This window comes from Chaetomium strumarium (assembly GCF_033439665.1).
Source record: "Chaetomium strumarium strain CBS 333.67 chromosome Unknown B0T15scaffold_6, whole genome shotgun sequence".
NCBI classification, from domain to species: Eukaryota; Fungi; Ascomycota; class Sordariomycetes; order Sordariales; family Chaetomiaceae; genus Chaetomium; species Chaetomium strumarium.
This window is the reverse complement of record NW_026944434.1, coordinates 147,020-163,005: the sequence shown is the minus strand read 5'-3', so window position 1 is coordinate 163,005 and position 15,986 is coordinate 147,020. Positions and strand designations below refer to the sequence as shown.

Below are 15,986 nucleotides of genomic sequence, written 5' to 3'. Positions count from 1 at the left end.
AGGTTCGCGGAGTCGGAGCAGCATCACGTCTGAACAAACCATTGTTCTTGCTACATAGGGCTTAGTTAGCCAGAGTCGTTATGGGGATCGAGTCGTGCGAGTGTACGGGACCGTGGTGGCGTCGGCGATCGCCATACGGGCCCTCGTCGTCGGTTAGCCCCATCTCCCAGAGCGGTTAGGGGCATGTTGGATCCGCGCTGTCGGATGCATGGATGTAGGGATGCCTGGGCTGAGAATAAATGCGCGCAGCCCCGCTCGTAGGATGTCCTTGAATGGATGCGGTCATGTTATTACTCATGTATGATGTGACTAGGTAGGTATCATCAAGCTGTTTTCTTACTCGGCATCAGACGGCTCCACATGGCTCATGTCGCCTCGGTTGAAGAGTTTGAGTGTGTACCTACCTGGGGTTTTAGAGCAGGTGCAGAGCCACATTATGTGCACCTCTCGTACAGGAAAAGTTGATCAGTGCGATAACTGACCCTAACCCAATCGCGATGAGGTTTCCGGTACCTGGCCGGGGTAAGGTGGGGACAGCCAATTCAAACCGGCACCGCCTCCTATTGGACAGAGTAGATGATTTGCGCATGGAACGGATCCCCTGCCTCGCAGCCCAGGCCCTGCCTTCGGAGTCGAGGCAATTCCCTTTCGTCACCAACGGGCCACGGGCCCCAACAGTGCCATGTCCGCAACAACAACGAAATGCGCCTTCCCATCGCTTCATCAACGCGCCGCTGCACATCCTCTCCTTCCCTGCCGCACGCGCCCTACTCTTCTGCAGCACCCTCTGACCGCTGGCCTTCAGCTACGGCCGCGCGACCCGCACAGTGGCCCCTTCCGCTCCGAATCCGTCTACGACCTCGATTACTCGGGGGCCGGGTTGCGCAAGGCGGAGGAAGAGAGAGATCTGCAGCTGAAGGGGGGGTTTGACTATTTGTATGTGGTGAGAGGTGTCTGCGGGAGACGCTGTAGGTGGTTGTTTTTAGGATGACGTGGTGTTTGCCGCGGACTGGATGGCTATGACTATGAGGGGGCCTGAAATGGCTGGTGAGGGACTACAAGCCTGCCGAAGGGGAGGAGGGGAAGGGGTGTCCGTATCTGCGCCTGTTCTACGCTGACGCTGGTGTTGACTGCGGCCGGCATGGCGGGACTTCTCCTGATGGTCCGCCTTCTGGGATGCGGGACGCGTTTGAGGCCCGACTGGGCGTCCATTGCCGTGGTTACGCTGCTCGCGGCGCGCTCATGGCGGGCAAGCATAACCGCCTCTCACTTCCCCCCCACCCCCAGGTTACAGTCTGCGCCACAAGCTACCGTTTGTCGAATCTGGCGGCATTGTGCCCATGGATAAACACGGGTGCTGCACCCAAGCACTTGTCTTCCATCGGCCTGCCCTGCCTCGGCTTATCGAGTACTTGCGGACACGGGAGCGGGGGCAGACGGACGCCATGACCGAGGAATATTGTGATGAGACAGGGGGCTGAGCGCTTCGGGGGCGCATAAGGGCTGGTGGTTAACCTTCTAATATTGATATCTGCGAGGCTGATCAAGCTGCTGACCACTAACGCCGTGCAAAGAAGAGACGCTGCCTCACGCTATCCGATGAGCGATTGGTACAAATAGTACTACAGTCAACAACCATGTCCGACATATTCGCAGAGAACCTCTTCCAGTCGAACGCGGCTCATACAATCCGCTTGAAGAGCAACTCCTTCCTGGGATCGGGAATAAACTACAACGGCAGGCTATGCGTCAGCGTTCTCATTCTCACAGCGCTGCACGAGAATCGCGGTTCCCGGACTGGGATCTAAAACTGGGAGTGGGCACTCACCGATGACCCGATTGAGAGATTGGGGTACCTCTCGTTCACTCCCTCGGGCAGCTTGATGTCGTATGTCAGGATGAAGTTGGCGATGATCATCTTGATCTCGTTGGCGGCGAAGAAGCGGCCCGGACAGGCGTGCCGGCCGAAACCGAACTTTTCATCGAGTTACATTGTCAGTCATGTCATGCTGTTTGCTATCTTCTGGCGCACGAGAGCTTACAGTCAACACATTTGGATTGAGGCTGACAAACTGGTTCGTGGCGCTGCCTTCCACGTTGCCCGATGCGCGGGCCTGCTCCCGCAGCCGCGAGAAGCGCCAGGGGTCGAACTTGTCAGCGTCCGGGAACACCTCCGGGTCCCGTGTGATGGCTGCCGCGGGAACCTCGATGACCACGCCCGCGGGGATGACCTGACCGTTGGACAGCGCGAAGGTCTTGTTGACCTTGCGCTGGAACGAGGCGGCGCCCGCCGGGTGCAGGCGCATCGTCTCCTTCACGAAGCTGTCGACCTTCTTCATGGCCTGCAGCGCCGTGCTGGTGAAGACGCCGTTGTGCTCGGCCAGGACGGTGCGCACCTCGTCGCGCAGCTCGGCCATGTACTGCGGGTAGGCCGCGAGGTTGTAGAACACGTTGGTCGTCGTCAGGGTCGTCGTGTGGATCGCGGCAAACGAGATGCCCAGCTGCAGCCTGGCCAGCTCCTCGGTCGTGTACTCCTTGAATTTCCCCCCTTGGCCGTCCATCACCCACTGCAGCATGTCGTCCGGCTTGTCGCTGTCTTTCATGCGCCTGCGGGCCTCCACGATGGGCTGCAGGAATTTGTCGGCCTGCGCACGTCGCGCATCCAGCTTCTTGACCTCGGGCAGCCGGTGGGCAACGAAAGGACGCAGCCAGGGGCGTACTTGGTCCAGCGCACGGCGAGCGGCCATCAGCTCGACCGTGTAGTTGATGGCTGCGTCGAGGTATTCCTCGGAGCGGCTGAGCTCGGCGCCGATGAAGACGCGGCCCGACACGAGGGCGACGATGCGCAGCAGCTTCCGGTTGATGTTGACCGGGGTCCAGTTATCGCAAGGGGGCAACTCGGCGCGGATAGAGGCCTGCACTTCGTCTGCAATCGTCGGGTTCAGCCGCACCAGCGCGGGCGTCAGGCTGGTCTTGACCGTGTGCGTAACCAGGGTCTCGCCGACAGGCAGCTTGGTGTACTTGGAGTGCATCGTCTGCTCGATGGCGCCGTCAAAGCTGATGACATCGTCGGGGATCTTTCGGAGTTCGTCCAAGTACTTGGGGGGCACCACGATGACGGTGAATTCTTTGCAACCGCCGTACGGGGTCAGTTACAGGGCCGCACAGGAGGGGGGGGGGGGGTCTGTTCTCCAACTTACTATTTGGTGTGACAATCCTGTAGACACTGTCCTTGAACTGGGCGGTGTCAGTTTTCACCGCTGCGTGGAACATCGCCATCACATGCTGCTCAAACTGACCTTCTTGTAGCCATCAAGATACACGTCGGCTGCCCTGACGAGGTATGTCTGCCTCCGCTTCTCATCGCTGCCGAGGTCTTGGCCTGCGACGGGGATGTTTGCGAGCGGCTTCCGACTCAACACATTCTGGAGGAGGACGACGGCAAGGAAGGCGGCGAGAGTGGGTAGAATGAGGGGCAATTTCGCCCCCACAGCCTCTGTGAAGCTTTGCGTATCTGCCATGGTGTTGGACTCCTATGTTCTCTACGATGGTGTGGCCGGTCGGGCAGCGGGCTACAATGTCAAGGTGGGCTGGAGGCGGGACACCGCGCTCTATATAGCGCATTGCAGTCGTGGTAAATACACACGCGTTGCAATATACTACCCTGTCACCTGCAGTTCATAACTCGCATTCGTACAAGTATGTGGTGTACAATGCCCGGATCACGCTGTTTCAGATGACCCACTTCCGAGAACACTCTCGACGACAAGACGTTGGAACTTGGCGGCTGCTCCGCATGCCGGACCCAAGCCGGCAAATTCAATGCAGATCGGGCGCTAATAAACAAGCGCCTGGCCACCCAGAACTGGCGGGAATATCGACCTGTTTTCCGGTCGTCTCCAAGCTGCATCGTGGATTCTACTTGCTGCGTATCCGGGCGGACCAGTCACGTTACGCGTACGATTCCAAGTCGCGATGCTACACAGAGCAGGATGTTTTGTTCTGGACGGGCCTCCAAAGATCGAATCTCGGTTACACGCCATCCGGATACACGAAAGCAGGCCCTGGCGACATAGCGAGGTGGAATTAGGCGCGAAGAACTAAGTATGGCAGGGCCGGAAAATACAATGTGCATTGAAACGATGGATACACAAAGTGACCGGGGAGATGTAAGAGTCCGCGTTGCGGAGAAGTTTCATGCGTGGGCATTCGGCTAACATTCCAACTCTCGGTCTCGGTTCAGATATCGATTTGTCTTGATGCTGATGAAAGCCAAATGCGTGGGGCGGTATGTAACGTAGATGTGGGGGAGTCTAGAGATGGGTTCCTCGACTGATGGAGCGGACCGATCCCATGCTGCGTAGTGCCGACTGGCATACAAAAATGTTAGCTGATGATGCTGAAGGCGTTGTTAGTAAGATTGGCCTAGCAGTTGCAGAAGCCGTGTACTTACAAACGCATATGCGTACGGAGTAGGAATGTAAAAGTGCCAGTGCGGTAACCTCGCAACCATGGCCCGGCTGCTCCGCCCTGAGATGGGACTTGGATCCCGCAGGAGGTAATCCATTATCAAACAAGCTGTGATTGGACACTGTATTCTAGCCGACCCCACCCTCCCACTTCGATCTGCCGTCCGGCCATTCACCGAGTACCCGCAAACCCCCGTGGCCGTCCGTGGCCAGCTCGCTTTCGCTTTCCGCGGGACCTACTCCGTAGAGGTCGTAGGTGTAGAGGATGGCTCGTCTGCGGTTGGGCTATACCAAATCCCGTACCGGGTGCCTTCGATGCAAGCAGCGAAGGGTCAAGGCAAGTGATACAATTCCTTCAGTAGAGAGCAGAATGCCGCTAACTGCAGAAATGCTTGAACCCACTGTAGTGCGATGAAACCAAACCGTCATGCAGAGCCTGTCTGAGACATGGCATCGAGTGCAGCCTTTCCACGCAGCCGCAGAGTGCCACTGCCTCCTCGCCATCGACTTTAGGGCCCAGCGCATCAGCCAGCCCGTCACCAGGCCCGCGCTCGGGAACAGGACGGCGGGGCAAGCCGCAGCCGGTCCTCCTCAAGCCAAAGTCCGAGCCGCATCTTTCCCCGTCGGACGCGCCGGGAGATCATGACGCAGCGGTGGCGGCGCAACACGCGACATCGCCCACAAATGGGTCAGCAGTCGCACAGGCGACTTCGCCGTCGGTGCACTCGCCAGATCCGTTCCCCTATCTGACAAGGCTCGTCACCGGCCCGCCCGAGGAGGACACGGCCAACTGGGTGTTTGATCTCGAGCTGCTCCACCACTTCACGTCGTCGGCATTCCGGACGCTCATGCTCAGCCCGACCAAGGATGAGCAAACCGACTGGCTCTGGCAGAACGAGATCCCCAAGCAGGGCTTCGTGCACGTCTACCTGCTGCACCAGATCCTGGCCATCTCGTCGTACCACCTCGCGCACCTGCATCCGGAGAACCGCCATGCCTACACGCTGCGCGCGTCGCAGCACCTGAACGCGGGCATCCGCCGCATGCGCACCGCGCTGAGCAACATCACGCCGACCAACTGCCATGCGCTCTTCACCGCGTCGGCGCTGCTCTTCATCGGGTCGCTGGCCGCGTGGTCGACGAGCGGCACCAAGGCCGCCAACGGCCCGACGCTGGACGACCTCGTGGACGTGCTGATCCTGGTCAAGGGGATCGGCAGCGTGCTGGACTCGTCGCAGGAGCTGCTGCGGTCGGGCCCGCTGTCGGCGCTGTTCTTCCAGCAGGCCGGCGCCGAGCCGCAGGCGAACCCGGCGCTGGACCGCGTGGAGCTCGCCGTGGGCGACTTCCTGGTGGAGATCGCCGAGACCGAGACCGACGACCGCGTGCGCGCCGTCATCCACGGCGCCGCCTACCGCTTCGTGTCGGTCATCCGCGACGCGCTGCACAAGGCGCCCATCGCCGAGTACCGCGTGCTGCTGGCCTGGCCCATCCACATGTCGGACGGGCTGATCCCGCTGCTGCGCCAGCGCAACCAGGCCGCCCTGGCCCTGCTGTCGTACTACTGTGTCGTGCTGCACTCGGCCGCCCTGCAGGGCTACTGGTTCATGCAAGGCTGGGCGCCGGGCGTCATCCGCGACATTGCCGCCTCGGCCACCGGTCCCTTCAAGCGCCACTCGGCCTGGGCGCTTGGTTGGATCGCCGGGCACAACATGTGCATGGGCTGACCGCTTTCGCGTTGGAGAACCCCCTGGGGTGAAGGTTTGGTGCTGACGCCGCGCAGCATCCAGCACCTCCGCGGGACAGGTCAATCTAGTGGTGTCGTTGTTCTTCCGAGGACAACCACGCTGCGGGAGCATTTACAAGATCATTGCTCCCCTCATCCTCCAGCAGCTACCTCCCCGAGTCTTCCCACCCACCCCGTACATCTCTACGGCACCACTCTCCCGGGCCAAGGTCTTGCCCGGTCAACATTAGGTGCTGCCGCACAGTTTAACAGGCATCATAGTGACCCGGGTCCAAACCTAACATATATCACTAGCTACCTACAACGCAAGACATTTTACTACCAGTATCCATGCATCCCTAGTAGTGGCATCCCGGGCTCCACCGTGTCCCGTGTCCGTGTACCGTCTGCCCCGATCTCGCTGGGGCCGGAGCAAACCTATCAAGTTGTGGGTTCGGGAGGAACTCCCTCCATCAACCGCGAACTGCAGCACAATACCGGCAAGATCAGTAAGTCTCGCTGGCCGTTGGCGGTTGGGGGCGCAATACACAAACACAATACCCTATCCACTATACCAGACCAGATAGTAATAGCCATACTTTGGATCATTGGCATGAGAGGCCTTCGACCTCAGGCCGAACTAGCTAGCATTATCATAATACTCATACATACCACGAATACGAACATACACATCCCACCACCTTTACTTCCCCTCCGGAAACTTCCGGAACATGTCCATCAGCTTATCCATCGGCATGCTCAGCATACCGACGACCGTCTCGTAGGGCGGACGGTCGGGCGCCGACGGGTGGCTGCGGGTGGGCACGAAGTGCTTGGTGCGGGCGAAGCTGGCGGCCATGGCCTCGGAGTCCTGCGCGCCGATGGCCTTCTCTAGCGCGGGAAGGTCGTCGCGCTCCTCCTCCTTGATGTGCTGCGCCAGGTTCTCCCACAACGAGTCGATGGCGGGGATGAAGTTCGGGTCTGACGGTTGCATGGACTGGAATTCGTAGAGCTTCTCCTTCACCTGTGTTGGGAGGGGGGTGACGGGACGGGATTGTCAGCCTATCAGTGGAGCGTATAATGCGAATGTGTGTAAATGTATATATATGTGAAAGCAGTATATGAAGGTTGATAGATTACTAAATAGATGGGATGTACCTGTTGGTGCTCAGACCGGTCCTTCTCGGCCATCTTTATGCCGTCGGGCAGGTGCTTCTCCATGGCCGGGTAGACGACGATCTCCTCGGCCAGCGAGTGGCGGGCCAGCTCCCACACGAACTGGTTCTGCCATTGGGCCTTGTCCTCGTCGCGCGTGGCCTTCTTGATGTTGTTGTAGTACTCCTCCAGCTCGCGGTGATCGTGCTTGATGCGGTCCGAGACCTTGGTCGGCGCGCCGGCGGCCATGGCTGCTGCGGAGGGGGAGGAAGAAGACGAGGTTGAGCGGCTTTCGGTGGACTGGAAGCGGAGGCTGGATGCGAAGAGCGAACGGGTGGCGTGCGTGCTGCGGGCGGCGAGGGATTGTCTCACTGGTTGGGCAAGTACGGTGGTGGTAGGTGTGCGGAGAGCTTGCCGGAACATGATGGTGGGGTGTGAAAAGTGCTTTTGAGCTCGGGAGGGGGAGGGAGGTCGATACTAAATAGGACGGCGGATGGGAGTTATCGTGTCGGATCTTGCACGGATGCCTTGAATTGTTGTACAAAGACATCGTTTGTACCCGTCGGGAAGGAGCCATTTGTACTGCTTTGAGCTTTCAAAGACATAATTACGCAACGATGATGACGAAGAGGTCTCGTGGTGAGCTTGCCGATGCTGGGCCAGAACACGGATACGGCAGGTCGACAGCAACTTTTGGACGATCTGCGCGTCATTGGCGTTTATTGCTTGGAAATTATTGCTTTGTGAGTGGTTGCTTTCTTTCGTGCTGTAACTCGATGGCAGCTTTGAGCTTGTATTACCTGCAAGGTTCGATGATGTCACAAGTGTCGGACCTCACCTTAACCCCTGACAGCCCCACCAATAGGAGGGGTTGTGATTCTCGACAGGACGATTTCCTCCGCTTCGTACCTTGCCAGACTGGCAGGATTGAATCCATCTGTGCTCTGCAGTAAACTGATCCGATATTCGCTGGTCTGGATGGACCTTGGGTCAATGGGGGGAGATGAGAAGCAAGCTCAGGAAGGTGTTTCATCCGAAAGATGGAACCATGTAGAGCAATAAAATCTGAGTGGGTCCTCCGGACTGTCAACTGAACAGCTCACTTCATCGTCCTCACTTCACTCAAGTTCTCAACTCATCCAGATTCAGCGCTTTCACCATGTGATTTCCACGGCCTGGGTTCTTAGGACTGCAAATATCCAAAAGCTATCCAAGAGGCATCTTTTGAGCAAGCATGAGGCCTCATGAATAGCTTTACATCATGTCTTCGGAAATGATGGAACGACTTCGCTGACAATGCCAATCCGGCACAGCCTGGACACAATTGAGTCAAGGAGGTGATCTGAAGCCAAGTCGAAACGATTTCCTTGAGTGGTGTACCAAAGCACGACCCGCATCAGTCGTATTTATAGCTGGCGAAACTGACAAGTATATACAGGAAGAATCGACCGCTGCAAAACTAACACACCACTTGCCGTGACCTCGGCTTTTGCCGTGTCTAACTCGTCAAGCCCGGACTCAGAGAACAATCTCACAGGCACTGCGAGTACCAGTCGTTCTGCTTCTTGCAGGTGTAGGGGCTCTGGCACTGGGTCGGCCCCGTCCAGCCGTTGCCGCCGCACTGGCCCCACTGGGTCTGCAGGGCGCCGCTGGCCGAGGAGGTGGTGCTGGGCGGCGTGGTGGTGGTCCTGGTCGAGGTGATGAGGGTAGTGCCCGGGCCCGCGGAGGAGCTTGAAGAAGCAGGAGAAGAAGAAGAAGAAGCGGGCGAGTTGGTGGCCTTGGCGGCGAGCACGGACGAGACCGAGGTCCACGCGGGCTTCTTGCCGAAGTTCTTGTCGTAGAGGAGGGCGTCGCCCTGGCCCGGGAAGGTCTCGGGGATCCATGAGTACTTGTCGGTGAAGCTCCACACGGTCACGCCGATGCAGCCGGCCACGTCGAGGCACGAGCCGACCACGTTGGCAAAGTCGTTGCCCTGCGTCACGAGGGCCGCGGACGAGGCCGGCAGGCTGGAGTGGCGGATGTCGAGCTCCGTGTAGGCCACCTCGACGCCGAGCGCCGTGAAGCGCCGCAGCGCCGCGGCCAGGTTGCTGCGCGACGGGGTGCTGCCGACGATGAGATGGCCCTGGAACCCGACGCCGTCGATCGGCGCTCCCGCCGCCTGCACGATCTTGACGAGCTCAACCGCCCGGTCGGTCTTGGCGCCGTTGTACTCGAGGTTGTAGTCGTTGTAGTACAGCTTGACGTCGGGATCGGCCGCCTTGGCCAGGTTGAAGGAGAGCGGGAGGTAGTCGGTCGAGAAGGTGCTGAGGAAGACGTTGGGCCGCCACGTGCCGTCGTCGGCCACAGCCTCGTTCACCACGTCCCAGGCGTAGCACTGGCCTTTGTAGTGGCCCATGACGTTGTTCATGTGTGTCGCCATGACCGCCTTCAGCGTGTCCTTGGTCCACGACCCGTCCCGGACCTGTGGAGGCGCAAGTCAGCACGGTGCTGTAGTCCCCGGCGGCGGAAAGAGGATACTAGTACTTGCCCACGACGGAAGCTGGCTGTACCAGACCTGGGTATGGCAACGCATGCCCTGGCCATTCTTCTTGGCCGTGTTGGCCGTGATGTCGCCTTGCGTGTACGTGAACTGGCCGCGCGACGGCTCTGTGGCCTCCCACTTCTGCCCGTTCTCGGGCACGAGCTGGCCGAACTCGGCCTTGTTGCCCAGGATCGCGGCGTAGCTGGTGTCGCTGTTGATGGCGCCCTCGCGAAGGGCCGTACCGAAGTACTTGAGACCGGCCCGCACGGCGAGGTCGTTGAGCTGGCCCGAGACGGCGGCAGGCGCTAGGAGCGCTGCCAGAGCGGTTTTGGAATGCATGGTTTCGGCGTCTGACAGTTGAGGTTACACTGACGACGAGGAGCTGCCGAGCAACCGTGTGGTGATCCGGGTGCAGAGGCCCGTTTGAAACAAAGGGGAAAGCGGGAAGCTTTATACGGACGGGACTGTCCTCCACCGCCCTCGAGTGCTCAACCCTCGGTGCCATGGGATCGGCGGCTCGACATCCCCGGGTTCCGGGAAGACATGCCCTTGCAGTCTTCGTGTTCTGGATCTCATCATTTCATCAGCCGACCGCCATTTCCCCCAGCCCCCGGTTGATTGTGCATCGAAGCTGGTCGAATCTGATCAGAAGCTGGGGTAGCAGGTCACGCAGGTCCACGTCTGACAGTCTTGGGAGAGGGCGGAGAGTGGCATGGCAAGCGGCGATTCGACCCAGTTTTCTTCGGAGCTTGTTCCGTGAGTATCTCAATCGGGAAAGCCAAGCCGACATCAACCCGGAAGCTGGCGCTCTGCCCTCCCCACCCGGCGCGTCGCGGGCCGTTAGCGAGCCCCCAAATCCCGGTTCTCCAACGCCTCGACTCCGCGTCTCCCACGTGGCATTTAGCCTGAAGATTGGGCTGGGTTGCATTTTGGGGTTCTGGCTGACTTGGACGGCTCAGTCCGGTTCCTTCTTCGGCAAAATAACGAGGCCAACATCGCAAAAGCCACCGCAGCCATGCCGGACGCCGACCTTTGGGCGGATCCCACCAGCATCTGGGACGACGACAAGCCTCCCGTGAAGGACCGCAACGCAAGCCTGGGCCGATTACTTTGGGCGATAGGTGGCCGACATAGAGAAAGATACTACTATTAGTATTAGTAGGAGTGATCCCGATGATACGAGGGGCTGGCGCCGCTACGGTGCCCGATAGACCTGGAGGAGAAACAGAACTTCTTTGCCACCGGTGATGAGCCTTGAGGGGTGGGTAGGGTTGCTAGAGGCGGACAACTTGGACGAGGATTCAGTTTACGACTCAGGCGATTATCCTTACCGCGGCTGGATGGCGATCAGGGTGCGCGACATCAAGCATTCGTGGTGCAGCTGACTGAGGCCGGGCAAGGCACCCTGCTCTTGGCATGAGGAGAGGCAGCAGGGCTTGTGGTTTATGTACATTGTGTTGTGTCCGGTAGCAGCGCAATTACTCTCGGGTATGATGATGGCTCGCATGTATGACCTATAGCCCCAGGCATGATATAAATCGTAGCATTAGTAGTTCTTAAGTTACTGCTAGTGGTATTCTGAAAAGCAGATCGCTAACGATCATCCCTTACCAAACATCCGACCAAAAATACGACTGTCTCCGTAATGTCCAGTAGTAGATCCCGGAGTTGCCTCCACATGCTTGTTACTGCTTCTTCAGTTCCTCCGCCGTATGTTCATCTCTCTACCGGACGAAAACCAACGTTTCCGAAATAAAAAGGCTTCTCCGCGGGTTGACACTTATAGGCCACCTAACTCCGAGCAATACTTCGTAGTCGCTTGAGCGAGTGTTGAATTTGGTCGGTCCCGAACCCTTGGCTTTGCCGGTGTGTTCATGGAGATGATGGGAAACACTCTCCTTTGTTTCTAATGTCTCCTAGGCTCCGGTAAAAGCCTTGCGCCTTGATCATGGCCGCAATTATTACATCGGTGATGCTGGCAGTTGGGGTTGACGCACTGCAGATCGGTCCGAACGCTCAGTGTGACTTTATCGCGGCACTGACACTATCCTTGAATCAGTGATCGTTTTAAGAGTAAGACCTGTCGGGGATGGATTAGTACCTACACAGTACCACATCCGGTTCCTTGGTCTGTTGCCGCCAACATTCCTAGCGTTGTCTCTCCCGATTGTCGCCATTGTAGTGGCCGCTGTTGCTGTTTGCCCCGTCGCCGTTCCCGCCGTTGCTGTTGCCGCCATTGTTGTTGCTATCAGTAGTAGCATTGTCGGCCATGGTGAAAAAACGTTCTTGTTCAGAGGGTTGTACCTGGTATTGCTCAGACCTGGACTAGCTAATGCAATGAAGTACTATAGCAAGCGCATCCTGAGACTATTGAAAACAAAGGGATAGGCGAAGGTGAGTATCATGGTTAATTTATACATAAGTCCTTTCATAGCGTAAGTGATTCTTCTCCTGCTATCATGGCGTTGTCTTTCGCTCGGACCAGCGAAGCTGTGTAAAAGTCTTACCAACAATGACTCCTGGTACTACTATTACTCCTCCATGCGACACCATCCCTACTGCCAACTAAGTCCCTTCTACATAGGAGCTAGGTTCAAACCTTCTGTTCAAACCGATGTAGTAATCTCCTTATTCATTACTAGTGGCGAGACTACCATGACACGGTGTTGTTGGTCTGCCCGCTGGTAAGCCACTGAGACACAGATGTAACTCCAATAAGAATAACACGGGAAGTCACTACTAAGGATGAGCCGATCTAAGAGCAACACGTCAGTCCAGCCAGCAGTCAAACTCCTCCTATCAATGATTCTCTCTTAGCCGCAACCAATGTCTTAGGGATAAAGCCTTCTAGTGCTCAGCAAGATTGGACCATGGACAGGTCAATGTATTGGACAAAGCTATGACACTATAGTGCAACTGGTGAAGGGTACAGCTGACAACGAAGCATGGGCGCCATCCTCTATGCGTCAGTCATATAAGGAAGGTTTACAAGCCCAAGGTAATGACGGGGACTTGCAATACATTTGAACGACATTCTTATGTTTGAAAAGTCTGAAACACATTCGTGAGTTCTTCATTTGTGGACGATGAGTCGCTACTAATGTTGCACTAATATCACACAGACAGACAGCAACCGGAGAGTGTGATAGTAACATAGTGATTCCTAGAACTCATCTCTTTCTTTCCCTTCATTTATCCTCGACTGAGAAGTCTTCTCTCACCATCCATTCTGACTTTCTCGGCTTCGAACTACAGGTTGGTCCTCTTAAGACGCATGACTGAATCGAAAGGCTTATTGATACTAGTAAGCTGGGAGACGAGAAGAAAACAAGCGGTAGGGCTGCCGAACACGATCCTCTGGCTGTTGATGCGGTATCTATCCCGTCAAGCAACGGACCCGAGGGACAAGGGGTATGGATTATGCGGTATTGCCAGGGATGCGACAGACCACACTCTCCAATTCATGGAAAACGTTAGACGGTAGTACTATTTCCAGTACTCACCAGCCCCGGCATTGGCCTAGACCTCTTCAGCACCTATCCATCCATGGAGGAGAGGCTTGCGGGCTTGCCACCCTGGGTTCCCGACTAGTCCACGACCGGATATTACCGACCTCTGCGGAGACTTGCCCCCCCAACCATATGGTCCTTGAGCTCGTCCATCCGGCGTGGGTAGTGCCGTCACGGATAGACCCTGACAAGCCAACCCGCACTCTAACCCCCCTTACGCGGTTTCGACCAGTTCCACCGGTGCCTTCGCGTCAGTCAGAGCCGTTTCCCGGTTCCGGACCTCCTTCAATGCCTCGTCCATGATGTTGGTCCGCGTGGTCTTGAACTTCCAGGCCGGGATCCTCCTCTCGAACAGCTCATCAATCTCCTCCAGCGTGCGCCCCTTCAGCTCTGGCAGGAAGAAGAAGAAGAAGACGCCGCAGCAGAAGTTGGATGCGGCCCAGATATAGCCATACTTTGCCCCCTAGTATTTTCTGAGTTAGTTCGGACGTGTCACACTAAATAAGATTCCCCCCGACTCACCCAGTTCAGGTTCTCGGGGTTGATGAAGTACGGCGAGCAGAAGCCCGTCAGCCATGCTAGGAAGTAGCCCAGACTGATGGCCGAGCCAACGGTCCAGGACCGCAGCCGCGTGCTCACCACCTCGGTGGCCACGGGGTAGCTGGCAGCTCCCACAAAGGCGTTGTAGGAGAACATGTACAACGCAGTAAAGGCAATCAGGCAGTTCCTTGCGGCCAGCGTGCCGGCCGAGGTGGTAGCGGTGATGGCGACGATGAGCAGGCACAGCCCCTGTGTCAGCGACCCGATCATCATGATGTTACGCCGGCCCACGACGTGGCGCATCAGGTAGATGCCCAGGTTGACGCCGACGAGTCCAAGGCAGCTGTTCATGACCGAGTACTTGAAGGATTCGTCGACGGTCAGTCCCGACACGACCATGAAGTAGGTCGCGTAGCTGATGAGGAACCACGAGCCGCTCCCGGTTTGGGCTTGTGGGATCCATCCATCCATGGTCAGCGATTCGAAAAGGTTCATCGCAGCCAAGGGCGCTACTAGTAGTACTAGTTAATAAGAGGAGAGACTTACTTGCAATGACCCCGAAGCAGAGCAAGGTCCGCCGCAAGTTGCTCCCTGCCATTCAATAGTAGTACTATCAGCAACCAAACACACCCAGCTCAACAACAACAACAACCGAGGAAGAGAGAGGTCACAGCGCCATACCCCTGAACATATCCAACGCGCCGACCGAGCCAGCCAGCTTCTGCTCCTCCTCAATGCCCCTGACCATCTCGACCCACTCCAACTCAAACTGCTCCTCGCTCAGCGACCCATCGCGCAACACCTCGAGCGCGCGCCTCCCTTCCTGCAGCTTCCCCTTGTTGACCAGATACCTGGGCGACTCGGGCACGAAGAACAGACCCACGGCCAGCGCAGCGGGGACAACAAACTGGATGCCCAGCGGGATCTGGTACGATCCCTTCTCGAGCATCTTGCTGGTGGCGTTGGTGACGGCGGCGCCGACGATGCTGCCGACGTTGACCCACTCGGAGAAGAGGGCGACCAGGACGGCGCGCAGGTGGGCGGGCGCGGCCTCGGCGCAGTAGATGTTGGAGAAGGTGACGAGGAAGCCGTTGCCGACGCCCAGCACCAGGCGGCCCACGTACACGACGGCCGCGTCGGTCGTGCCGATCTGGATGGCCGCGCCGGCCGCCGTCAGCAGGCAGGCCAGCCACAGCGCCGGCTTGCGGCCGAAAAAGTGGGCGAAGGCGCCGGCGAAGATGGACGACAGGAAGGCGCCGAGCGTGAGGAGCGAGCCGATTAGTTGTTGGAAGGTTCTCTGTTTTGTTTTTACCTGGTGGTTAGATACTTGGATATGGCACGGGGTAAGAAAAAAAGAAAATATACTAGTACTCTTGACCTACATCTATCCCGTAGCCGCCCTCGAGACTCGGGTCCGGGTAGCCAAACACCCGCAGAAAGCCGGGCATGGCTTGCAGGCTGGCCAGACAGGCCGAGTCCAGGCCGTACTGCATGTTGGCGACGGCCACGACGGCGCACAGGAGCAGGCATTTCCGGTTGGCCCAGAGGGACGTCTCGGGGAGCCGTGTCGCTGCCTCTGCGCTAGCCGTCATGTTGCCCGTGGTCCGTGGATCCTAAGGACCAATCTTGCGTTTTGACTTATACTGAGGTCTGAGGATAAATATTAAATACTAGTACGTACCAGTGTTCCGCACTGTTGGGTCTGCGAATGGCCTCTCATAATACGCGATAGTACCTGCTGTTGGGGCCGGTTCTGTTTAATATCCCAGTGTTCCTTGCGGGATTCCCCCCCTTTGCAGAGAAGTTATGCAATATGCATCCTTCGCCTCTGACGCCGCCTCCCGTCGTCTCCAATCTCCATGATGAGGGGTGCATGGCTCTAGCGGGTGTATCTCCCCGCAGCAGCTCCCCCTCAAAGTTCACCTATGATGCGGTGTTGAAGCAATCTAAGTAAGTAGTTATCAGGGACACAGGAAAAGGGGGTTGCATCGATGCTTGCCTCCCCCACCTGCCCGCGTGAAGCTTCGGCAGTTGATCTGCAGCCGGACGCTTACTAATTAGCCCCTTTA

At 57.6% G+C, this 15,986-nt stretch overlaps 4 protein-coding genes across 4 annotated transcripts; 1 reads left to right on the top strand and 3 right to left on the bottom strand.

Annotated features, from left to right (window-relative positions):
- Positions 1-1,565: 1,565 nt before the first annotated feature.
- B0T15DRAFT_257972 (cytochrome P450) lies at positions 1,566-3,728 on the bottom strand. Its single transcript, XM_062863275.1, has 5 exons — positions 3,300-3,728; positions 3,201-3,237; positions 2,043-3,127; positions 1,829-1,975; positions 1,566-1,729 (listed from the first exon to the last, which is right to left on the bottom strand). The coding sequence occupies exons 1-5, from the start codon at positions 3,519-3,521 to the stop codon at positions 1,682-1,684; spliced, it is 1,539 nt and encodes a 512-aa protein (XP_062718635.1). The 5' UTR covers positions 3,522-3,728; the 3' UTR covers positions 1,566-1,681.
- Positions 3,729-4,670: 942 nt separating this feature from the next.
- B0T15DRAFT_257907 (uncharacterized protein) lies at positions 4,671-6,544 on the top strand. The gene is made up of 2 exons (XM_062863274.1): positions 4,671-4,806; positions 4,877-6,544. The coding sequence occupies exons 1-2, from the start codon at positions 4,735-4,737 to the stop codon at positions 6,191-6,193; spliced, it is 1,389 nt and encodes a 462-aa protein (XP_062718634.1). The 5' UTR covers positions 4,671-4,734; the 3' UTR covers positions 6,194-6,544.
- Positions 6,545-6,895: 351 nt separating this feature from the next.
- B0T15DRAFT_486432 (endo-1,4-beta-xylanase-like protein) lies at positions 6,896-10,207 on the bottom strand (the record flags this gene model as incomplete). Its single annotated transcript, XM_062866358.1, has 4 exons — positions 6,896-7,216; positions 7,351-7,660; positions 8,937-9,808; positions 9,902-10,207. 4 exons carry the CDS (start codon positions 10,205-10,207, stop codon positions 6,896-6,898), a joined length of 1,809 nt encoding a protein of 602 aa, XP_062718633.1.
- A 3,264-nt stretch (positions 10,208-13,471) lies between these two features.
- On the bottom strand, positions 13,472-15,896 carry B0T15DRAFT_559244 (general substrate transporter). Its single transcript, XM_062870500.1, has 5 exons — positions 15,300-15,896; positions 14,599-15,214; positions 14,464-14,508; positions 13,900-14,366; positions 13,472-13,840 (listed from the first exon to the last, which is right to left on the bottom strand). The coding sequence occupies exons 1-5, from the start codon at positions 15,507-15,509 to the stop codon at positions 13,592-13,594; spliced, it is 1,587 nt and encodes a 528-aa protein (XP_062718632.1). The 5' UTR covers positions 15,510-15,896; the 3' UTR covers positions 13,472-13,591.
- Positions 15,897-15,986: the final 90 nt, after the last annotated feature.

Coding starts and splice junctions, on each gene's coding strand:
- B0T15DRAFT_559244 (XM_062870500.1), bottom strand. CDS start 15,509: ATGACGGCTAGCGCAGAGGCAGCGACACGGCTCCCCGAGACGTCCCTC. Junction 15,215..15,299: donor AGGGCGGCTACGGGATAGAT/GTAGGTCAAGAG, acceptor AAAACAAAACAG/AGAACCTTCCAACAACTAAT. Junction 14,509..14,598: donor CGCGTTGGATATGTTCAGGG/GTATGGCGCTGT, acceptor ATTGAATGGCAG/GGAGCAACTTGCGGCGGACC.
- B0T15DRAFT_257972 (XM_062863275.1), bottom strand. CDS start 3,521: ATGGCAGATACGCAAAGCTTCACAGAGGCTGTGGGGGCGAAATTGCCC. Junction 3,128..3,200: donor CAGGATTGTCACACCAAATA/GTAAGTTGGAGA, acceptor GCGGTTGCAAAG/AATTCACCGTCATCGTGGTG. Junction 1,730..1,828: donor ATCTCTCAATCGGGTCATCG/GTGAGTGCCCAC, acceptor CTGCCGTTGTAG/TTTATTCCCGATCCCAGGAA.
- B0T15DRAFT_257907 (XM_062863274.1), top strand. CDS start 4,735: ATGGCTCGTCTGCGGTTGGGCTATACCAAATCCCGTACCGGGTGCCTT. Junction 4,807..4,876: donor GCAAGCAGCGAAGGGTCAAG/GCAAGTGATACA, acceptor AACCCACTGTAG/TGCGATGAAACCAAACCGTC.